Here is a 25,094-nt window from a genome sequence, read left to right as displayed (position 1 = left end):
TCTCTCTTGCTTTTTCTCTCGTTCTCTGTCTGTCTGTGTGTCTCTCCCTCTCTACTTTGATCTTCCCTCTCTCCAGTCTACCCTGCAGTGCCATTACTGATTCTCTCAGCAGGGCTATCTAATGGCTCTGTCATTTTGCCCTGTGGAACTCCCTTCAGTGTGTGTGTGTGTGTGTGTGTGTGTGTGTGTGTGTGTGTGTGTGTGTGTGTGTGTGTGTGTGTGTGTGTGTGTGTGTGTGTGTGTGTGTGTGTGTGTGTGTGTGTGTGTGTGTGTGTGTGTGTGTATGTGTGGGTGGGTGGATGGGTGTGTGGGTGGGTGTGTGCTGCTCAAGCCATGTCCACACACTACACAAATGCCATCAAACTCTGTCTGTGTGTGTGCATGGACATGTCTGTGTCTGTGTGTGTGTCTGTGTGTGTGTGTGTGCATGGGCATGTCTGTGTGTGTGTGTGTGTGTGTGTGTGTGCATGAACATGTCTGTGTCTGTGTGTGTACATGGACATGTCCGTGTCTGTGTGTGTGCATGGACATGTCTGTGTCTGTGTGTGTGTGTGCATGGACATGTCTGTGTGTGTGTGTGTGTGTGTGTGCATGAACATGTCTGTGTCTGTGTGTGTACATGGACATGTCCGTGTCTGTGTGTGTGCATGGACATGTCTGTGTCTGTGTGTGTGTGTGCATGGACATGTCTGTGTGTGTGTGTGTGTGCATGGACATGTTTGTGTCTGTGTGTGTGTGTGCATTGGCATGTCTGTGTGTGTGTGTGTGTGCATGGACATGTTTGTGTCTGTGTGTGTGCATGGACATGTCTGTGTGTGTGTGTGTGTGTGTGTGTGTGTGTGTGTGTGTGTGTGTGTGTGTGTGTGTGTGTGTGTGTGCATGGACATGTCTGTGTGTGTGTACATGGAAATGTCTGTCTGTGTGTGTGTGTGTGTGTGTGTGTGTGTGTGTGTGTGTGTGTGTGTGTGTGTGTGTGTGTGTGTGTGTGTGTGTGTGTGTGTGTGTGTGTGTGTGCATGGACATGTCTGTGTGTGTGTGTGTGTGTGTGTGTGTGTGTGTGTGTGTGCATGGACATGTCTGTGTGTGTGTACATGGAAATGTCTGTGTGTGTGTGTGTGTGTGTGTGTGCATGGACATGTCTGTGTGTGTGTGTGTGTGTGTGTGTGTGTGTGTGTGTGTGTGTGTGTGTGTGTGTGTGTGTGTGTGTGTGTGTGTGTGTGTGTGTGTGTGTGTGTGTGTGTGCATGGACATGTCTGTGTGTGTGTGTGTGTACATGGAAATGTCTCTGTGTGTGTGTGTGTGTGCATGGACATGTCTGTGTGTGTGTGCTAGTGAAAGGTTGCATGCTAGTGAAAGTGCTACCAGTGACTGATTCAACCTAAAGCTCTGTAGCCCTCAGGAGGTTGGAGGGAGCAGGGCAATGTTGTCATTACATATGATGTCTTTGAGGTGGGGGTAGAGACAGTGTTTCATATCCACATACACACATGTACACATGTACAGTATACCCACACTGTGTGCATACACATAGGCTGCCATAGCAACCCAGCTATGGGTCACCCATTAACATGGTGACCCGTATAAATAAGTCTCACATACTGTACTATGACCGTACAAAGTGTGTGTGTGTGTGTTTTAGCATGTGTGCATGTTCGCATGTGTGTGTCCCCTGTAAGTCCAGTTAGACAGGGGAGTTTCTCAGAGTGGAAGTTAGTCTACACAGTATTCACAAAGTATTCACCCACAGTTCAGAGCAGTTTTGCCTGTTGGTAAATAGAGGTAAAGGTGTAGAGGCAGAGATAACCTTTAGAGATAGCTCAATATGTACTGATCATACCACAGCTGACTGTATTGGCCTTGTGGTTGCATGTTATATTTTGAGCTTGTCTGTTAGTTCATGTTCATGTGTGAGTGAGTTTGTGTATGTTTGTGCAGGTGTGTGTGTGTGTGTGTCCTCTGGCTGTGGGTGTCTGTACGGTGATGTGAGATGACAGATGTTAATTTCTCCTTCACTTTGACATTAGAGGAGGCGGAGAAACCAGTGTGTGTGTGTGTGTGTGTGTATTTCGACCCTTCCCACAGGGCACGTACGTCAATTCAACGTCTATTCGACACTGGATCAAAGTCATTTAATTGAAATGATGTGGAAACAATGTTGGTTCAAACAGTGTGTACCCAGTGGGCTAGGTCTTCATCAGGCATTCATATTCCAGGTGTGGGTGAAAGGTCCTATATATTGGGGCAGTGCTCAGTGACTTCACATCCTGAAACAGGAGGTAAAAAAGCAATATAGGTTCACAGAATCAACATTAAAACAATCAAAATATATAACCATACATGAGGAATGTGATAAATGTTTACAATTATATACAGTACCAGTCAAAAGTTTGGACACACCTAGTCACTCAAGGGTTTTTCTTTATTTTTACTATTTTCTACATTGTAGAATAATAGTGAAGACATCAAAACTATGAAATAACACATATGGAATCATGTAGTAACCAAAAAAGTGTTAAACAAATCAAAATATATTTTATATTTGAGATTCTTCAAAGTAGCCACCCTTTGCCTTGATGACAGCTTTGCACACTCTTGGCATTCTCTCAACCAGCTTCATTAGGTAGTCACCTGGAATGCATTTCAATTAACAGGTGTGCCTTGTTAAAAGTAAATTTGTGGAATTAATTTCCTTCTTAATACTTTTGAGCCAATCAGGTGTGTTGTGACAAGGTGGGGGGGGGGGGGGTATACGGAAGATAGCCCTATTTGGTAAAAGACCAAGTTCATATTATGGCAAGAACAGCTCAAATAAGCAAAGAGAAATGACAGTCCATCATTACTTTAAGACATGAAGGTCAGTCAATGAGGACAATCTCAAGAACTTTGAGATTGTCTTTGAGAAAGTTTCTTCAAGTGCAGTCACAAAAACCATCAAGCCCTATGATGAAACTGGCTCTCATGAGGACCGCCACAAGACAGGAAGACCCAGAGTTACTTCTGCTGCAGAGGATAAGTTAGAGTTACCAGCCTCAGAAATTGCAGCCCAAATAAATGCTTCACAGAGTTCACAAATAACAGATACATCTCAACATCAACTGTTCAGAGGAGACTGCGTGAATCAGGCCTTCATGGTCAAATTTCTGCAAAAAAGAAACACTACTAAAGGACACCAATATGAAGAAGAGACTTGCTTGAGCAATGGACATTAGACCGGTGGAAATCTGTCCTTTGGTCTGATGAGTCCAAATTTGAGATTTTTGGTTCCAACATGTCTTTGTGAGACGCAGTAGGTGAATGGATGATCTCCGCATGTGTGGTTCCCATCGTGTAACATGGAGGAGGTGTGATGGTGTGGGGGTGCTTTGCTGATGACACCGTCAGTGATTTATTTACAATTCAAGGCACACTTAACCAGCATGGCTACCACAGCATATGTGAGAAAACATTCCTCATGAAGCTGGTTGAGTGAATGCCAAAAGTGTGCAAAGCTGTCAAAGGCAAAGGGTGGCTACTTTGAAGAATATCAAATATAAAATATATTTTCATTTGTTTAACACTTGTTTGGTTACTACATGATTCCATATGTGTTTTTTCATAATTTTGATGTATCCACTATTATTCTACAGTGTAGAAAATAGTAAAAATAAAGAAAAACCCTTTAATGTGTCCAAACTTTTGACTGGTACTATATATACACAATTACAAGGGCACAGGGCGAGACCCAGATGCAGACATGGGAGGCAGATGGTTCGAGTCTCTGATATTTATTATAATCCAAGGGGCAGGCAATAGAATGGTCGTGGACAGGCAAAAGATCATAAACAAGGTCAGAGTCCAGGAGGTACAGAGTGGCAGGCAGGCTCGAGGTCAGGGCATGCAGTATGGTCAGGCAGGCGAGTTCAGAGTCAAGACAGGCAAGGGTCAAAACCAGGAGGACTAGCAAAAGAGAGACAAGAAAAAGCAGGAGCACGGAAAAACACACTGGTTGACTTGACAAGACAAGACGAACTGGCAACAGACAAACAGGGAACACAGGAATAAATACCCAGGGACTAATGGGGAAAACAGGGGACACCTGGAGGTGTGTGGAGACAATCACAAAGACAGGTGAAACAGATCAGGGCGTGACAACAATATTCCCTTCAGGTAAAAACAGCAGTTTGGACATAGAACTATAGAAAAGGTTTCAAATCAAACTCCTCATTCAGGCCAAGATATGGGACAGTGTGTTGACCCTGTGGATCCAGAAAGATTTTTGAAGTAGTTTCCTCCCAATGTCCCCTCCCCTGCATGACATCTTAACCCTTTCTATCCCAATGTATCTCAGAGAACTAATAGGGTGTCCGGTTTGAGCAAAATGAACAGCAACAGGGTTTATATACAGTGCATTCGGAAAGTATTCAGACCCCTTGACTTTTTCCACATTTTGTTACAGCCTTATTCTAAAATTGATTACATTGTTTTCCCCCCTCATCAGTCTACTCACAATACCCCATGGTGACAAAGCAAAAACAGTTTTTTTTTTAAATGTTGGTAAAAAAAACTGAGATATCCACTTACATAAGTATTCAAACCCTTTACTAAGTAATTTGTTGAAGTGCCTTTGGCAGCGACTACGGCCTTGAGTGTTCTTGGGTATGGTGCTAAAAGCTTGGCACACCTGTATTTGCGGATTCTCAAATTCTTCTCTGCAGATCCTCTCAAGCTCTGTCAGGTTGGATGGGGAGCGTCGCTGCACAGCTATTTTCAGGTCTCTCCAGAGATGTTCGATCGGGTTCAAGTCCGGGCTCTGGCTGGGACACTCAAGGACATTCAGAGACTTGTCCCGAAGCCACTCCTGCGTTGTCTTGGCTGTGTGCTTAGGGTTGTTGTCCTGTTGGAAGGTAAACCTTTGCCCTAGTCTGAGGTCCTGAGCGCTCTGGAGTAGAGGTCGACCGATTAATCGGAATGGCCGATTTCAAGTTTTCATAACAATCGGAAATCGGTATTTTTGGGCGCCGATTTGCCGATATATATATATTTTTTTTACACCTTTATTTAATCTTTATTTAACTAGGCAAGTCAGTTAAGAACACATTCTTATTTTCAATGACGGCCTAGGAACTGAGGCAGAACGACAGATTTTTAACCTTGTCAGCTCGGGGGATCCAATCTTGCAACCTTACAGTTAACTAGTCCAATGCTCTAACACTAACATTACATTGCACTCCACGAGGAGCCTGCCTGTGCCGCGAATGCAGTAAGCTAAGGTAAATTGCTAGCTAGCATTAAACTTATCTTATAAAAAACAATCAATCAATGACTGTCATTGCTCCAATATGTACTTAACCATAAACATCAATGCCTTTGTTAAAATCAATACACAAGTATATATTTTTAAACCTGCATATTTAGCTAAAAGATATCCAGGTTAGCAGGCAATATTAACCAGGTGAAATTGTGTCATTTCTCTTGCGTTCATTGCACGCAGAATCAGGGTATATGCAACAGTTTGGGCCGCCTGGCTCTTTGCGAACTAATTTGCCAGAATTTTACGTAATTATGACAACATTGAAGGTTGTGCAATGTAACAGGAATATTTAGACTCATGGATGCCACCCGTTAGATAAAATACGGAACGGAATAAACGTTTTGTTTTCGAGGTGATAGTTTCCGGATTAGTCAAAGGTATATGGTTTAGAGAGAAATAGTCGACGCGTTATAATTCCTGTAATAACTTGCGGCTGAACTTGACAGGGGTTCCTTCATTATTTTACCGTTCATGTCTTCCATAGAGAATGTCTTGATCTACTTCAAATAAGGTCTGTGTTTCGTGCAGGCTTAAACCGCCTCGACGTTTTGATACCCGTGTAAATCTCACTAGGATAAGGTAACGTTTGTCAACATATTTTCATAAATCCACTCTACAAAAAATGATCTTCGCTTATATTTAGCCAATATTGATCAGAGTAACCTTGTCCTATGGATATCTACACAGTTATAAAATTGGCAAGGTGGTGTAAGCCTACACGAAACACAGACCTTATTTTAAGTGAATCTAAAAATATCCTATGGAATAAATGAAGGAACCGCTTTTCAGATTTTGCTAGAAGGTGTCATGGGAATTATGACTCGCACTTTGGTCGTCAATTCTTACCATGCCCATTATTAAAATAGGATTTCCTGCATATAGAAATGACAGTTTTTGTTTTCAACATTCATCACAGGTAACTTCAGCTATATTTTTTATTCAAACAGTTGAGAGTATTTGTCTCCTAAGCAGACTCTTCAGTATCATTGTCACTTCAGCTGTGTGTGTGTGTGTGTGTATTTATGTATTATATTAAGTTAAAATAAAAGTGTTCATTGTTCATTCAGTATTGTTGCAGTTGTCATTATTATAAAAATGTGTGTGTGTGTGTATGATATATATATATATAAAACTTAAAAAAATAAATAAAAAATCGGCCGATTTAATCGGTATCGGCTTTTTTTGTCCTCCAATAATCGGTATCGGTATCGGCGTTGAAAAATCATAATCGGTCGACCTCTACTCTGGAGTAGGTTTTCATCAAGGATCTCTCCGTTCATCTTTCCCTCGACCCTGACTAGTCTCCCAGTCCACGCCGCTGAACAATATCCCCACAGCAAGATGCTGCCATCACCATGCTTCACCAAAGGGATGGTGCCAGGTTTCCTCCAGATGTGACGCTTGGCATTCAGGCCAAAGAGTTCAATCTTGGTTTAATCACACCAGAGAATCATGTTTCCCATGGTCTGAGAGTCCTTTAGGTGCCTTTTGACAAACTCCAAGCGGACTGTCATGTACCTTTTACTGAGGAGTGGCTTCCGTCTGGCCACTCTACCTTAAAGGCCTGATTGGTGGAGTGCTGCAGAGATGATTTTCCTTCTGGAAGGTTCTTCCATCTCTACAGAGGAACTCTGGAGCTCTGCCAGAGTGACCATCGGGTTCTTGGTCACCTCCCTGACCAAGACCCTTCTCCTCCGATTGCTCAGTTTGGCCGGGCGACCAGCTCTAGAAAGAGCCTAGGTGGATCCAAACTTCTTCCATTTCAGAATGATGGAGGCCACTGTGTATTCTTGGGGACCTTCAATGCTGCAGACATTTTTTGGTACCCTTCCCCAGATCTGTGTCTCGACAATCCTGTCTCGGAGCTCTACGGACAATTCCTTCAACCTCATGGCTTAGTTTTTGCTCTAAGATGCACTGTCAACTGTGGGACCTTCTATAGACAGGTGTGCATTTCCAAATCATTTTCAATAAATAGAATTTACCACAGATGGACTCCAATCAAGTTGTAGAAACATCTCAATGATGATCCATGGAAACAGGATGCCCCGGAGCTCAATTTCGAGTCTCATAGTAAAGGGTCAGAATACTTATCTATAGAAGGTAGTTAAAACAAACATATTAATAATAATTTCATCATTATGGTGCATTGTGTGTAGATTGATGAGGATTAAAAAAATCTATTTTAGAATAAGACTGTAACGTAACAAAATGTGGAAAAAGGGAAGGGGTCTGAACCGTTCGCAGTGCCAAGCATTGTTAAAAATATTTTTTTCACAAAACTAGTGCACTGGTTCTTTAATAGTCCTGTATTAGCGGACTGCAGCGAGGGTATGGTGGTGTTTTGAATAGAGTGTTAATAAAAGGTAGCCTCCAGCACGTAAAAACACACACACACACACACACACACACACACACACACACACACACACACACACACACACACACACACACACACACACACACACACACACACACACACACACACACACACACACACAGGGATTGTTAGCTGAATAGTATAACCAGAGAGGAACATTAGTGATGTAGTCATTATTTAAACATGACCAGTCTTTGCTTTTATACAGTAGCTGTGGTTTTAGAGCTGGCTTATATAACAACTGGTAGACCTAGCAATTAGGGTAAAACAGCGGAGGAAACACACACACACATACAGTACATACACACATACACACGTTATCCCAGGCGTTGAAGGTGAGTGTTATTGTTTCCATAGTGATGGGCAGCTGCTGGGTCTGGAGGGCGGGACTTCCTCCAGCAGACAGGAAGGAGAGGGGTCAGTAGGTGTGGCTCGTAGAGAAGGACCCAGCGACTATGAACTTGCCCTGGAGAACAAGACCAAACAGGTGTGTGTGTGTGTGCAGAGGCATACATGTGGGTTGTGATTAACTGGGTTTGTGTTTCTGTGTGTATATGATACTGTACTCTTGATGAGAGAGAAAGAGAGAGACAGACAGAGAGAGAAGAGAGTAAGAAAGAGAAGACACCAGGCCTTCCATCTTACGGGTACAGGAACATGGGGGATGATGGGTTGTCATGGTAACAGCTAATAGCTCCTGTTGACTGCAGGAGATGTCTTTATATTGCACAGAGAAGTGCCAAATGGACCACGCTGTGTGTGTGTCTTTCTCTCTCTGTCCTTATTCTCCCTCTCCCCCTTCTTCTCTGCTTCTCCTTCCCACTCTTCCACTCCCACTCTCTTTATCTGAGCCTCAGAGGACGTAAAAGGGGGTTACTTGTCTTCTGTTTGCTTTCTGTTTGAGACACAGTGATGTAGCGATAGGTGTATCTGGTAGAAAGCTATTGGAGTTTGGTGAGAGGGTGTGTTGTACTGTTTTCAGAGAGGCGAGCTTGTCTCACTTTCCTTTTATATTTGGAGAAACATCAAGTTTAACAACCGGAGGCTTTTAGCATTGTTCTGTTAAGACTACAATATTTCCCCCCAAAAACCTTGGCAACAATATTTTTCTCTCTACTCTCTGTCTGTAGATAGAGGAGTTGGAGCTGAGGTACGGTGGTCACCTGGTGTCGCGGCGCGCTGCGTGTCGTATTCAGACAGCGTTCCGTCAGTACCAGCTCAGTAAAAACTTCCAGAAGATCCGGAACTCTTTGTCAGAGAGCAAGTTGCCACGCCGCATTTCCCTGCGCCGGCCCAACCCCAGCTGGGGCCAGAACCCCACCCAGCGACACAGCTTCCTGTTAGAGAGCGGGGGCCCACCATTGCGCCCCAAAACACCCCCACCACCCCCCTCACGCTCCACCTCCCTGCCCCCCTCAGCCTCCCCTGCCACGGGCCCTGGCCCCTCGCTCACACAGCTGGAGGACTGCTTCTCAGAGCAGGTGGGCTTTATGTAACACTAGCATAGCCTAGCATCATAATAGTTTGCCGTTACAGTGAGCCTAGTGTTTCATTATAATACAGCTTAAAGGTCTTCCTATAACTAGTATTATGATTCTTATTCCAGGTGCGCTCGCTGGCCCATTCGATAGACGAGGCCCTGCGTGGGTGGAGCCTGTCGGAGGGGGTTGAGGGAGGGACAGGGGGGCTGCTGATGGACCCCGAGGCGTTTCGGGCGGCTGGTCAGAGTGCCTGTATGCCTCGCAGCGCCAGCTCCCTGCTCATGGCCTTCAGAGATGTCACCGTTCACATCGACACCAACAACTACACTGTCTCCACGACTACCACCTCCACTACCACCACTACCCACGGCAACACAGGGGCAGGGGGGGGAGGAAGCAGGCAAGCCTCAATGGACGGGGGAGGGGGAGGGGGAGAGGGGGGTGGAGGGGTAGGGAGACAAACAACAACCTCCCAGCTGGGGGATGAGAAAGAGTTCCCTGCCCCCCCTCCCAGTGAGGAATTGTTGAAGGGAGGAGGGTCGAGGATGGAGTCAACTGTGACAGGGCAGGGGAGAGAGTTGGGGGGGCAGAGTGGCTCAGAGATACTCAGTTCCACCTCTACCTCCACCTCGGCCCAGTCTAACCAGTATACCACTCAGTCCTCCTATCCCCAGTACCACCAGTATTCCACATACCCCCAGGCCCATCACCCTCAATCCCAGCCAGGGTCCCAGTCAGTCAGGGACCCCACCACTGAGGCCCTCCAAGCCCTGGTCCTCTCTCTGCCCAGAGACCGATGCCAGGACCCAGCTTCCTGCCGATCCCCCACACTCTCCACTGACACACACCGCAAACGACTCTACCGCATCGGACTCAACCTCTTCAACGTGTAAGTACGCACACACACACACGCAAACACGCACATTATACACCTTATAATGTAGCAAGATGTCGCCGACAGAGATGGTCGCCTCGCGATTATTAGTTATTCGTTTTTTTATGTATTATTTCTTCTCCATGGCTAAGGTGACTAAAACTTTTAAACGTGTTAACCCTCGCAAGGCTGACAGCATCTCTAGCCGCATCCTCAGAGCAAGCGCAGACCAGCTGGCTGGTGTGTTTATGGACATATTCAATCAATCCCTGTCCCCACATGCTTCAAGATGTCCACCATTGTTCTTGTTCCCAAGAAAGCTAAGGCAACTGAACAAAATGACAATCGCTCCATTGCACTCACTTGTGTCATCATGAAGTGCTTTGAGAGACTAGTCAAGCATCATATCATCTCCACCCTACCTGATACCCTAGACCCATTCCAATTTGCTAACCGCTCCAATAGGTCCACTGATGTTGCAATCGCCATCACACTGCACACTGCCCTATCCAATCTGTATAAGAGGAATACCTATGTAAGAATGATGTTCATTGACTACAGCTCAGCATTTAACACCATAGTACCCTCCAAACCCCTTATTAAGCTCGAGACCCTTGGTCTCGACCCCGCCCTGTGCAACTGGGTCCTGGACTTTCTGACGGGCCACCCCCAGGTGGTGAAGGTAGGAAACAACATCTCCACCCCGCTGATCCTCAACACTGGGGCCCCACAAGGGTGCATTCTCAGCCCTCTCCTGTACTCCCTGTTCACCCAAAACTGCATGGCCACACACGCCTCCAACTCAATCATCAAGTTTGCAGACGACACTACAGTTGTAAGCTTGATTACCAACAACGACGAGATGGCCTACAGGGAGGAGGTGAGGGCCCTCGGAGTGTGGTGTCAGGACAATAACCTCTCAATCAATGTCTACAAAACAAAGGAGATGATCGTGGACTTCAGGAAACAGCAGAGGGAGCACCCCCCAATCCACATTAACGGGACAGTAGTGGAGAAGGTGGAAAGTTTTATTAAGTTCCTCGGCGTACACATCACAGACAAACTGAAATGGTCCACCTACACAGACAGCGTTGTGAAGAAGGCGCAACAGCGTCTTTTCAACCTCAGGAGGCTGAAGAAATTAGTCACCTAAAACACTCACAAACGTTTACAGATGCACAATCGAGAGCATCCTGTCGGGCTGTATCACCGACTGGTACGGAAAGTGCACCGCCCTCAACCACAAGGCTCTCCAGAGGGTAGTGCGGTCTGCACAACGCATCACCGGGGGCAAACTACTTGCCCTCCAGGACACCTACACCACCCGATGTCACAGGAAGGCCAAAAATATCATCAAGGACAACAACCACCTGAGCCACTGCCTGTTCACCCCGCTATCATCCAGAAGGCGAGGTCAGTACAGGTGCATCAAAGCAGGGACCGAGAGACTGAAAAACAGCTTCTATCTCAAGGCCATCAGACTGTTAAACAGCCGTCACTAACATAAAAAGGCCGCTGCCAACATACAAAATCAAATCTCTGGCCACTTTAATAAACGGACTTAATAAAGGTATCACTAGTCACTTTAAATAGCGCTACTTTAATAACGTTTAAGTGTTCTACATTAGTCATTTCATATACATATACTGTATTCTATACCATCTACTGCATCTTGCCGCGCGGCCATTGCTCATCCATATATTTATATGTACATAATCTTATTCATCCCTTTACATTTGTGTGTATAAGGTATTTGATTTGATTTGATAAACGATCACACACAGGGTTGAATTGTCCTCTAGCTACTCACAGAATTATTCACAGAACAGGTATTTGCTCTAGAAAGGGGGAGAGGAAAAGGGAGAGAGAGGTGGAAAGGTGAGTACAGTTGAAGTCAGAAGTTTACATACACCTTAGCCAAATACATTTAAACTCAGTTTTTCACAATTCCTGACATTTAATCCTTGCAAAAATTGCATTAGGTCAGTTAGGATCACCACTTTATTTTTAGAATGTGACATGTCAGAATAATAATAGAGAGCATGATTTATTTCAGCTTTTATTTCGTTCATCACATTCCCTGTGGGTCAGAAGTTTACATACGCTCAATTAGTATTTGGTAGCATTGCCTTTAAATTGTTTAACTTGGGTCAAACGTTTCGGGTAGCCTTCTACAAGCTTCCCACAATAAGTTGGGTGAATTTTGTCCCATTCCTTCTGACAGAGCTGGTGTAACTGAGTCAGGTTTGTAGGCCTCCTTGCTCACACACGCTTTTTAGTTCTGCCCACAAATTTTCTATAGGATTGAGGTCAGGGCTTTGTGATGGCCACTCCAATACCTTGACTTTGTTATCCTTAAGCCATTTTGCCACAACTTTGAAAGTATGCTTGGGGTCATTGTCCATTTGGAAGACCCATTTGCGACCAAGCTTTAACTTCCTGACTGATACTTATTTTCCACCATAATTTGCAAATAAATTCATAAAAAATCCTACAATGTGATTTTCTGGATTTTTTTTCTCATTTTGTCTGTCATAGTTGAAGTGTACCTATGATGAAAATTACAGGCCTCTCTCATCTTTTTAAGTGGGAGAACTTGCACAATTGGTGGCTGACTAAATACTTTTTTGCCCCACTGTACACGCACGCACACACACACACACATGCATACACTTATATTGTGCTTTCTATCTCTGCTCTAGGAACCCAGAGAGAGGCATCCACTTCCTGATCACGCGTGGTTTCGTCCCAGACACGCCCATGGGCGTGGCCCACTTCCTGTTACAGAGGAAGGGCCTAAGCCGGCAGATGATTGGAGAGTTCCTGGGGAACAGCAAGCTGCTCTTCAACAGAGACGTCTTGGAGTGAGTCCACACACAAAATAAAGCACAAATATGTTTTACACATACACGCACATACACACACACGGATGCATGCTCTCACACTGCAGAGAGCGAGAGAGCCAGGAGATTGTGTTTTGCTTAGAGAAAAAATAGGTCACAGCACTCAGCACAATTTTTTTCTCCCCCTCTCTCCCCTTCTCTTCTTTTCTCTCTACTCCCCCTCTCTCCTCTTCTCTTATTTTCTCTCTACTCCCCCTCTCTCCCCTTCTCTTCTTTTCCCTCTACTCCCGTCTCTCCCCCTCTCTCCCTTCTCTTCTTTTCTCTCTACTCCCCCTCTCTCCCCTTCTCTTCTTTTCCCTCTACTCCCCTCTCTCCCCCTCTCTCCCTTCTCTTCTTTTCTCTCTACACCCCCTCTCTCCCCTTCTCTTCTTTTCCCTCTACTCCCCTCTCTCCCCCTCTCTCCCTTCTCTTCTTTTCTCTCTACTCCCCCTCTCCCCTTCTCTTCTTTTCTCTCTACTCCCCCTCTCTCCCCTTCTCTTCTTTTCTCTCTACTCCCCCTCTCTCCCTTCTCTTCTTTTCTCTCTACTCCCCCTCTCTCCCCTTCTCTTCTTTTCACTCTACTCCCCCTCTCTCCTCTTCTCTTCTTTTCTCTCTACTCCCCCTCTCTCCCCTTCTCTTCTTTTCTCTCTACTCCCCCTCTCTCCCTTCTCTTCTTTTATCTCTACTCCCCCTCTCTCCCCTTCTCTTCTTTTCTCTCTACTCCCCCTCTCTCCCCCTCTCTCCCTTCTCTTCTCTCTACTCCCCCTCTCTCCCCTTCTCTTCTTTTCTCTCTACTCCCTCTCTCCTCTTCTCTTCTTTTATCTCTACTCCCCCTCTCTCACCTTCTCTTCTTTTCTCTCTACTCCCCCTCTCTCCCCCTCTCTCCCTTCTCTTCTTTTCTCTCTACTCCCCCTCTCTCCCCTTCTCTTCTTTTCTCTCTACTCCCCCTCTCTCCCCCTCTCTCCCTTCTCTTCTTTTCTCTCTACTCCCCCTCTCTCCCCTTCTCTTCTTTTCTCTCTACCCCCTCTCTCCCCTTCTCTTCTTTTCTCTCTACTCCCCCTCTCTCCCTTCTCTTATTTTCTCTCTACTCCCCCTCTCTCCCCTTCTCTTCTTTTCTCTCTACTCCCCTTCTCTTCTTTTCTCTCTACTCCCCCTCTCCTCTTCTCTTCTTTTCTCTCTACTCCCCCTCTCTCCCCTTCTCTTCTTTTCTCTCTACTCCCCCTCTCTCCCGTTCTCTTCTTTTCTCTCTACTCCCCCTCTCCCCTTCTCTTCTTTTCTCCCTACTCCCCCTCTCTCCCTTCTCTTCTTTTCTCTCTACTCCCCCTCTCCTCTTCTCTTCTTTTCTCTCTACTCCCCCTCTCTCCCTTCTCTTCTTTTCTCTCTACTCCCCCTCTCCTCTTCTCTTCTTTTCTCTCTACTCCCCCTCTCTCCCTTCTCGTCTTTTCTCCCTACTCCCCCTCTCTCCCTTCTCTTCTTTTCTCTCTACTCCCCCTCTCCTCTTCTCTTCTTTTCTCTCTACTCCCCCTCTCTCCCCTTCTCTTCTTTTCTCTCTACTCCCCTTCTCCCCTTCTCTTCTTTTCTCTCTACTCCCCCTCTCCTCTTCTCTTCTTTTCTCTCTACTCCCTCTCTCCCCTTCTCTTCTTTTCTCTCTACTCCCCCTCTCTCCCTTCTCTTCTTGTCTCTCTACTCCCCCTCTCTCCCTTCTCTTCTTTTCTCTCTACTCCCCCTCTCTCCCTTCTCTTCTTGTCTCTCTACTCCCCCTCTCTCCCTTCTCTTCTTTTCTCTCTACTCCCCCTCTCTCCCTTCTCTTCTTGTCTCTCTACTCCCCCTCTCTCCCTTCTCTTCTTTTCTCTCTTCTCCCCCTCTCTCCCTTCTCTTCTTTTCTCTCTACTCCCCCTCTCCCCTTCTCTTCTTTTCTCTCTACTCCCCCTCTCTCCCTTCTCTTCTTGTCTCTCTACTCCCCCTCTCTCCCTTCTCTTCTTTTCTCTCTACTCCCCCTCTCCCCTTCTCTTCTTTTCTCCTTACTCCCCATCTCTCCCTTCTCTTCTTTTCTCCCTACTCCCCCTCTCCCCTTCTCTTTACTCCCTCTCTCCCTTCTCTTCTTGTCTCTCTACTCCCCCTCTCTCCCTTCTCTTCTTTTCTCTCTACTCCCCTTCTCCCCTTCTCTTCTTTTCTCTCTACTCCCCCTCTCTCCCTTCTCTTCTTTTCTCTCTACTCCCCCTCTTTCCCTTCTCTTCTTTTCTCTCTACTCCCCCTCTCCTCTTCTCTTCTTTTCTCTCTACTCCCCCTCTCTCCCGTTCTCTTCTTTTCTCTCTACTCTCCCTCTCCCCTTCTCTTCTTTTCTCCCTACTCCCCCCCTCTCCCTTCTCTTCTTTTCTCTCTACTCCCCCTCTCCCCTTCTCTTCTTTTCTCTCTACTCCCCCTCTCCTCTTCTCTTCTTTTCTCTCTACTCCCTCTCTCCCCTTCTCTTCTTTTCTCTCTACTCCCCCTCTCCCCTTCTCTTCTTTTCTCCCTACTCCCCCTCTCTCCCTTCTCTTCTTTTCTCTCTACTCCCCTTCTCCCCTTCTCTTCTTTTCTCTCTACTCCCCCTCTCCTCTTCTCTTCTTTTCTCTCTACTCCCCTTCTCCCCTTCTCTTCTTTTCTCTCTACTCCCCTTCTCCCCTTCTCTTCTTTTCTCCCTACTCCCCATCTCTCCCTTCTCTTCTTTTCTCTCTACTCCCCTTCTCCCCTTCTCTTCTTTTCTCTCTACTCCCCTTCTCCCCTTCTCTTCTTTTCTCTCTACTCCCCTTCTCCCCTTCTCCCCTTCTCTTCTTTTCTCTCTACTCCCCCTCTCCTCTTCTCTTCTTTTCTCTCTACTCCCCCTCTCCCCTTCTCTTCTTTTCTCTCTACTCCCCCTCTCCCCTTCTCTTCTTTTCTCCCTACTCCCCCTCTCTCCCTTCTCTTCTTTTCTCTCTACTCCCCTTCTCCCCTTCTCTTCTTTTCTCTCTACTCCCCCTCTCCTCTTCTCTTCTTTTCTCTCTACTCCCCTTCTCCCCTTCTCTTCTTTTCTCTCTACTCCCCTTCTCCCATTCTCTTCTTTTCTCCCTACTCCCCATCTCTCCCTTCTCTTCTTTTCTCTCTACTCCCCTTCTCCCCTTCTCTTCTTTTCTCTCTACTCCCCTTCTCCCCTTCTCTTCTTTTCTCTCTACTCCCCTTCTCCCCTTCTCTTCTTTTCTCTCTACTCCCCTTCTCCCCTTCTCTTCTTTTCTCTCTACTCCCCTTCTCCCCTTCTCTTCTTTTCTCCCTACTCCCCTTCTCTTCTTTTCTCCCTACTCTCCCTCTCCCCCTCTCTTCTTTTCTCTCTACTCCCCCTCTCTTCCTTTCTTTTGTTTTCTCTATACTCCCCCCTCTATCTCCCTCTTTTTTCCTTTATCCTTTGGGAGGAATATGTACTGTAAAAGCACTTGTTAAGTGTGTGAGTACATTTGTGTGTGTGTGTGTGCGTTTTCCAGGTCAGTGCTTCTGTAATGGTGCTATGACTGAAAAAGGGAAAAAAATGCCAAGAGCAGTTGTACACTCACCCTCTCTCACCCTCTCTCACCCTCTCTCACCCTCAGCCACAAACACACAAACCAATGACGTCAACGGTGACATGAGAGAGACATATACAACTAACCTCTTCTCCCCCTGTCTCTAGCTGTGTGGTCGATGAGATGGACTTCTCTGGGATGGAGCTGGACGAGGCTCTGAGGAAGTTCCAGGCTCACATCAGAGTCCAGGGAGAGGCCCAGAAGGTGGAGAGACTCATTGAAGCTTTCAGGTCAGACCCATCAACCAATCGCATCATACCCTCAGATTGATCAACATACCAGGGTTACTCCAGGGGCAGACACTCTGGTTCTGGAGTATCACAAACAGCAAGTCCAACCTAGCACCACACCTGACCTGATTACTAAAAAATTCAGCAGCTGAGCCAATCAGTAACAGTGATTAGCTAAATTCCAGCTACCTAGTGGTCTCCCAGGTCTAAAACAAGAAGTGTCCAGCCTCCAGGACCATGGTTTTAAGCTGTAGGGACAAAGTCCTACCTATCTGGGAGGGGGTAGTAAGATAGACAAGAAGTTACAGGAGTGTTATGTAACAGATGTTATGTCATCTGTCATAAGGGTGACATAGGGTGACGTAAGAAGTTATTTTAATGGAGGTATTATTCTGTGCCAGCTGGTGAGCATCTCTCATATGCAGATGTGAAGATAAGAGAACTAGCTGGTTTAGAAATAACTTTGTTACGTAATCACACACACACGCACGCACGCACGCACGCACGCACGCACGCACGCACGCACGCACGCACGCACGCACGCACGCACGCACGCACGCACGCACGCACGCACACACACACACACACACACACACACACAAACTGATCATTCCCAGTGTCAGAGTATTTGATGCGCAGCAGGACTCTCAGGAAACTGAACACTGACAAATGTAAGTGTGTATATGCTTGAGAGGAGGGTTATACCATATATCTCTTGTCAGGATGTAAGAACCCACAAGTGAACCATATTAATGTCTGAAGTTGAGTTACTAACTAATGATACTGATGGAGAAACTGTTTGTTTCTGAGACCATTACAGCAGAACAGCTTTTTGTCTCTTTCTCTGTCTTTCACTCTCTTTCTTTTTCACTGGACCTGTCTCTTTCTCTGTCTCTCTTCCACTCTCTCTTTTTCACTGGACCTGTCTCTTTCTCTGTCTCTTTTCCACTCTTTCTTTTTCATTGCCCCCTTTCCCCCTGTCAGAGGTACTGTACAGATGTAGGATCTTAATTTGAGCCAGTTTGCTACAACAGGAAAATAATCCAGCTGCAACAGAAAATGTGAATTATTATGTGGATTAAAATGATTGGAATTTATTTGTAGAGGTTTATACATTTTTTCTTAGGGCAAATCAAGTCTGACATTTTAAAGTGGAAATTACTAAGTTTAGAAGCATTTTTAAACCTTGAATCCACTACAGGTTTGCAAAATTCTCAGCAACAAAAGAGTATGTGTAGATACCTCTATCTGTCCATCTCTCTATCTGTCCATCTCTCTATCTGTCCATCTCTCCAGTCAGAGGTATTGTATGTGTAATCCTGAGGTGGTGCAGCAGTTTCATAACCCAGACACCATCTTCATCCTGGCCTTTGCTGTGGTCCTCCTCAACACTGACATGTACTCCCCTAACATCAAACCTCAACGCAAGATGGGCCTCGACGATTTCATACGCAACCTACGAGGTGACTGGGTGTCTGTCTGTGTGTTGTCAGTAAACAGGGCCTAGCTTGTTAGGGGAGTTGTGTCTTTGTTTTGTTCTTCCTTCGGTGTGATTGAACAAATCAAAATAATACAAACCCCATGGTGTTATTTTTGTGACAGTGTGTGTGTGTGTGTGTGTGTGTGTGTGTGTGTGTGTGTGTGTGTGTGTGTGTGTGTGTGCGTGCGTGCGTGCGTGCGTGCGTGCGTGCGTGTTTATGAGTGTGACTCAGTATAATGAGCTGCAGAAGCCTTGCAACATTTATGACAGCGTTTCTGAGACACTGGAGGGGTTATTTATAGAACTGACACACAAACCTGCACAGATGCACACACACAATGCTTTGAATATTTGAATACAACACAGGAGCATTTTCATCTGGACTGACCCATATCATTAATCATTAGAGTGGCAGGATCAGGGCTGGTCAGTGTAGAGAACACACCAAACCAGGGACAAGAGAGAGAAGGCTGAGGGCTGGAACATCCCTAACTCCTCTCCTCATGTTCAAATAATGCCACTTTAAAAATGCCACTTTAATAATGCCACTTTAATAATGTTTACATATCTTGCATTACTCATCTCATATGTATATACTGTATTTCATACCATCTATTGCATCTTAGCCTATGCCGCTCTGTCATTGCTCATCCATATGTTTATATTTATATATTCTTATTCCATTCCTTTACTTAAATTTTTGTGTATTAGGTATCTGTTGTGGAATTGTTAGATATTACTTGTTAGGTATTGCTGCACTGTCAGAACTAGAAGCACAAGCATTTCGCTACACTCACAATAACATCTGCTAACCATGTGTATGTGACCAATACAATTTGATTTGATTTGATTTTGTAATGGGGGTTTCTCTCCTGACTGGAACACAACACAAGGTCTCCTTCTAGTGGTGAGATAGAGCCACAGCATATCTACTGTTGACATATAGGGATGCTACTAACTACCAGCCAATCCTGTCCTGCAACGAGTCTAAACCAGGGATGGAGTAAATTCAGCTATTACTTTATTTTGTGAATTTCCTCTTTAGTTCCTCCTGTGTGACTGCTAGTGTGTGTCCCTGTTCCCTCAGGAGTGGACGATGGAGCAGACATCCCCAGGGAGATGGTGACAGGGATCTATGAGAGGACCCAGCAGAGAGAGCTACGCTCCAACGAAGACCACGTCACCTACGTCAGCCGTGTGGAGCAGTCCATACTGGGCATGAAGACGGTGAGTTGGTGGGTTTGGGTGTGTGTGTGTTAACCTCATGGTGTGTGTGTGTGTGTTAAACCCATGGTGTGTGTGTGTGTGTGTGTTTGTTAACTCCATGGTGTGTGTGTTAATCCCATGGTGTGTGTGTGTTAAACCCATGATGTGTGTGTGTGTGTGTTAACCTCATGGTGTGTGTATATGTGTGTGTTTAGCCCATGGTGTGTGTGTGTGTTAACCCCATGGTGTTTGTGTGTGTTAAGCCCGTGGTGTGTGTGTGTTTAGCCCATGGTGTGTGTGTGTTAACCCCATGGTGTGTGTGTGTTAACCCCTTGATGTGTGTTTTTTAACCCCATGGTCTGTGTGTGTTTAGCCCATGGTGTGTGTGTGTGTGTGTGTGTGTGTGTGTGTGTGTGTGTGTGTGTGTGTGTGTGTGTGTGTGTGTGTGTGTGTGTGTGTGTGTGTGTGTGTGTGTGTGTGTGTTAACCTCATGGTGTGTGTGTGTGTTAAGCCTGTGGTGTGTGTGTGTTTAGCCCATGGTGTGTGTGTGTGTTTCTTTGTAGATTCTGTCTGTGCCCCACCGTAGGCTGGTGTGCTGCTGTCGTCTGTTTGAGGTGGCAGACTTCAACAAACCCCTGAAACAGAAACTGGCCAACACCCAGAGAGAGGTGTTCCTGTTCAACGACCTCATACTTGTGAGAACACACACAAGCACTCACCCGCGTACACACGCACACGAGTAGTGTTATTTTGTGTAGTAACAGTGTATGTATGTGTACTGATGGTATAGCTTATGTTCATTCTGCTATCTCCTCACACAGATCCTGAAGCTGTGTCCCAAGAAGAAGACTTCTGCCTCCTACACCTTCTGTAAAGCCATGGGTCTACTGGGCATGCAATTCCACCTCTTCAGTAACGAATGTAATTACTATACTACCATTACCACTACTACTACTACTACTACTACTGTACTATAACACTGCACGTCTACATACATAGCTAATTATGAGCTGTGACATTGTCCAGAGTCCAGACTATACCAGTGACATCACCATTCTACTCACATAGCTAACTGTGTGTGTGTGTGTGTGTGTGTGTGTGTGTGTGTGTGTGTGTGTGTGTGTGTGTGTGTGTGTGTGTGTGTGTGTGTGTGTGTGTGTGTGTGTGTGTGTGTGTGTGTGTGTGTGTGTGTGTGTGTGTCCAGACTATGCTCATGGCATCACCATGTTGAGTCCGTTCTCATCAGAGAAGAAGCAGATGGTGAGTTTCTGCTCCCCCAGTGGAGAGGAGCTCAGGAAGTTCACAGAGGAGCTACGAGAGTCCATCACTGAGGTCAACGAGATGGAGCAGATACACATTCAATGTGAGCACACACACACACACACACACACACACACGCACACGCACACGCACACGCACACGCACACACACACACACACACACTATATGTAATATATGGTCATATATCACTGTCTACAGGGGAGCTGAAGAGAGAACAAGGGGTGCAGACTCACACCCCCCACACCAACGGAGGACAGATGGGCACACTCAGTCGACACACAGGATCCCCCACAGGTAACAAACAAACACTAAGTTAGCAACTAGCACCACACACCACTCTGTGTCTCTGAGTGTCACTTCTGTGTTTCTCCCCTCAGCCCAGAAAGATCTGTATGACAAGACTAGCAACAACACTGTGGAGGTGAGTCACATACACACAGTGTATTTTTGTTAGCAAAGATACAGACAGGTGAGGAGTAAAGGAGACCCTCGTCATCTCCCTCCAGCTCTGTGTGACTCGGAGCGACACAGCCACAACTGTAGGGCTAGATTTAACCTTCAGCTTTCTGCTAACAGGGGGCAGTAGTTAGCTATTAGCCACCTGCTAATGCACAGTTAGCTATTAGCCTCCTGCTAACAGAACATCTGCTTCCCAGCCATCATAAGCTTTTCTAAGCCCTGTTGGCATGCTAGAAAACCATCTCCATGGCCAGACTCAGGGTTGATGCGTGTGTCTGTGTATGCATGCATGCATGCATGTGTATGATTTTTTAAAATGGCGCTGGAGGAGATTGCTGCTGTTTTACGGGCTCCTAACCAATTGTGCTATTGTGTGTTTTTTTGCGTTATTTGTAACTTATTTTGGACTTAATGTTTCTGCCACCATCTCTTATGACCGAAAAGAGCTTCTGGATATCAGAACAGCGATTACCCACCTCGTAACGAGTCGGACGCGAAGGATTTACTTCAGACACCAGACAAGGCCCAAATCCCCGTCATTTGCATTAAGAAGAGACGGAGATATAGGTCGGGGTGCCTTATAAGAATCTGACGGCGAGTGGGTAACCTCCTCCGCAATCATTGGATAATAAACTGGATGAGCTCCGATCAAGACTATCCTACCAACGGGACATTAAAAACTGTAATATTTGATGTTTCACCCATTCGTGGTTGAATGACGACATGGATAACATGCAGCTGGCTGGGTTTTCCGTGCATCGGCAAGATAGAACAAATAGACAAGGGGTGGCGGTCTGTGTCTATTTGTCAATAACAGCTGGTGCACAAAGTCTAATATTAATGAAGTCTCAAGGTTTTACTCGCCTGAGGTAGAGTATCTCATGATAAGCTGCAGACCACACTATGTACTAAGAGAGTTTTAATCTATATATTTCATAGCTGTCTACTTACCACCACAAACCAATGCAAGAAAATGCTCATCCAGAGGTGGCGCTCCTAGTGGCCGGGACTTTAATGCAGGGAAACTTAAATCCATTTTACTTAATTTCTACCAGCATGTTACATTTTCAACCAGAGAAAACTCTAGACCACCTTTACTCCACACTCAGAGACGCGTACAAAGCACTCCCTAGCCCTCCAATTGGCAAATCTGACCATAACTCTATCCTCCTGATTCCTGCTTACAAGCAAAAACTAAAGCAGGAAGTACCAGTGACACGCATAATATGGAAGTGGCCAGATGACGCAGATGCTAAGCTACAGGACTATTTTGCTAGTACAGACTGGAATATGTTCTGGGATTCTTCCGATGGCATTGAGGAGTTCACCACATCAGTCACTGGCTTCATCAATAAGTGCATTGATGATGTCGTCCCCACAGTGACCGTACGTACATACCCCAACCAGAAGCCAAGGATTACAGGCAACATCTGCACTGAGCTAAAGGGTAGAGCTGCCGCTTTCAAGGAACGGGACTCTAACCCGGACGCTGATAAGAAATCCCGCTATGCCCTCCGACGAAGGAAAACCGTCAATACAGGACTAAGATTGAATCCTACTACAACAGCTTCAACGCTCGTCGGATGTGGCAGGGCTTGTAAACTATTACGGACTACAAAGGGAAGCACAGCCGTGAGCTGCCCAGTGACACGAGCCTACCAGACAAGCTAAATTACTTATATGCACCTTGCATGAGAGCACCAGCTGTTCCGGACAACTGTGTGATCAAGCTCTCCGTAGCCGATGTGAGTATGACCGATAAACAGGTCAACATTCACAAGGCCGGAAGGCCAAATGGATTACCAGGACGTATACTCCGAGCATGCACTGACCAACTGGCAAGTGTCTTCACTGACATTTTCAACTTGTCCCTGACGGAGTCTGTAATAGCAACATATTTCAAGAACACCAAGGTAACATGCCTAAATGACTACCGCCCCGTAGCACTCACGTCTGTAGTCATGAAGTGCTTTGAAAGGCTGGTCATGGCTCACATCAACACCATTATCCCAGACACCCTAGACCCACTCCAATTTGCATACCACCCCAACAGATCCACTGATGACGCAATCTCTATTGCACTCCACACTGCTCTTTCCCACATGGACAAAAGGAACACCTACGTGAGAATGCTATTCATTGACTACAGCAGCACTGAAGCATGCATGAGAGCACCATGAGTTCAACACAACAGTGCCCTCAAAGCTCATAATTAAGCTAAGGACCCTGGAATTAAACAGCCCTCTCTGCAACTGAATCCTGGACTTCCTGACGGGCCGCCCCCAGGTGGTAAGGGTAGGTAACAACACATCTGCCACGCTGATCCTCAACACGGGAGCCCCTCAGGGGTGCGTGCTTAGTCCCCTCTGTACTCCCTGTTCACCCATTACTGCATGGCCAAGCACAACTCCAACACCATCATTTAGTTTGCCGACAACACAACAGTGTAGGCCTGATCACCGACAACGATGAGACAGCCTACAGGAAGGAGGTCAGAGACCTGGCAGTGTGGTGCCAGGATAACAACCACTCCCTCAACGTGATCAAGTCAAAGGAGATGATCGTGGACTACAGAAAAAGGAGGGCCGAACACACCCCCATTCTCATACATATTACCTCAATTACCTCGACTAACCGGTGCCCCTGAATATTGACTCTGTACCGGTACCCCCTGTATATAGCCTTGTTACTGTTATTTTATTGTTGCTCTTTAATTATTTGTTATTTTATTTATTGTTTACTTCAGTTTATTTAGTAAATACTTTCTTAACACTTATTTTTTCTTAAAACTGCATTGTTAGTTCAGGTTTTGTAAGGAAGCATTTCACTGTAATGTCTACACCGGTTGTATTCAGCGCATGTGAAAAATACAATTTGATTTGATTTGAATCAAGCCCAGTTCCTCCACTCTAAATGACCTCTCTACAGAACTAGCAGCTCCCAACCCAAACTCCCCACCAAGCCCTAACTCTTAGTCAGTCCTTTTGAATTGCATATATCTTGGCAGCAGGTAGCATAGTGGTTAAGAGAGTTGGGCCAGTAACCGAAAGGTCGCTGATTCTAATCCCCGAGCCGACTTCGTGAAAAATCTGTCAATGTGCCTATGCTCCTGTAAGTTGCTGTGGATAAGAGTGTCTGCTAAATGATGTAAATGTAAAAATCTTTGTTAGGGAGACATTGTGTGTGTGTGTGTGTTCGCTCCCTGCATGCTGCCATTGTGTCTAACCCACCAGAGGGCTGCTGTAGGCTGCGTTCAGGCTGGTAACTCCTCATGCCATTCTCTGGCTGTTTCTAAACTAGGTGTCAATTCACAATAGGCTGCTGCAGACCTACCACATGACCCAGGCCAGCCCTGATAGGCTGCTTCAGACCTACCATGTGACCAGTCCTGACTCCACCCAACTGGCTCTGGCAGCACCCCTGGCAATGCTTAGCCCCACCCACCCTGGAGAACTCCGCCCAGACACCCTCATTCAATGCCAGCAGATCGTCAAGGTGATTGTTGTGGACCAGAGCGGCCAGGGGCGAATGGAAGCCTTCCTCAGCCAAGGAAGCCCCGCCTCCCACCACCGCCTCATCCAATCAGCGATGTCCACACCAGTACGGATCAGAGAGGGATCTGAGCCCCCTCTGCCTCCCCCTCCTCCCCCCTACAACCACCCCCACCAGTACTGTCCCCCCGACTCCCCCTACCCCCTTCCACACACCCTTCCTCACCCCCTGCGCAGACGCAACTCGAGTGGTTCCCGCAGCCTCGTCTGACATATGTCCCCTGATCCTACAACACCTTATCCTCTGTCCTCTGAACTTTTGTTAAACAGTGATATACTGGGAGAAACACACACAACACAAACACTCATAGACAAAGATAGAGAGGGAAAGGGTGAGACGAGGAAGGGAGGAAGAGAAAGAGGGAGGTAAGGAAGTCAGCTGAGAGAGAGGGAATAAGCCGAAAAATAGAG

At 46.1% G+C, this 25,094-nt stretch overlaps 1 protein-coding gene across 1 annotated transcript in view; it reads left to right on the top strand.

Annotated features, from left to right (window-relative positions):
- Positions 1-24,894, top strand: part of LOC120065860 (IQ motif and SEC7 domain-containing protein 3-like) — a 28,683-nt gene extending 3,789 nt beyond the window's left edge. The window contains exons 3-16 of the mRNA XM_039016906.1: positions 8,028-8,157; positions 8,801-9,151; positions 9,277-9,809; positions 9,894-10,040; positions 12,728-12,889; positions 16,584-16,706; positions 18,003-18,169; positions 19,274-19,413; positions 19,956-20,087; positions 20,214-20,313; positions 20,597-20,755; positions 20,872-20,967; positions 21,051-21,094; positions 24,433-24,894. Of these exons, the coding sequence (XP_038872834.1) occupies positions 8,028-8,157; positions 8,801-9,151; positions 9,277-9,809; positions 9,894-10,040; positions 12,728-12,889; positions 16,584-16,706; positions 18,003-18,169; positions 19,274-19,413; positions 19,956-20,087; positions 20,214-20,313; positions 20,597-20,755; positions 20,872-20,967; positions 21,051-21,094; positions 24,433-24,894 (2,746 nt within the window). The remainder of the gene's footprint in view (positions 1-8,027; positions 8,158-8,800; positions 9,152-9,276; positions 9,810-9,893; positions 10,041-12,727; positions 12,890-16,583; positions 16,707-18,002; positions 18,170-19,273; positions 19,414-19,955; positions 20,088-20,213; positions 20,314-20,596; positions 20,756-20,871; positions 20,968-21,050; positions 21,095-24,432) is intronic.
- Positions 24,895-25,094: the final 200 nt, after the last annotated feature.

Source organism: Salvelinus namaycush, chromosome 21 (assembly GCF_016432855.1).
Source record: "Salvelinus namaycush isolate Seneca chromosome 21, SaNama_1.0, whole genome shotgun sequence".
Lineage (NCBI taxonomy): Eukaryota > Metazoa > Chordata > Actinopteri > Salmoniformes > Salmonidae > Salvelinus > Salvelinus namaycush.
Note: the sequence above shows the minus strand (reverse complement) of the source record. Positions and strands in the feature narration are given on the sequence as shown.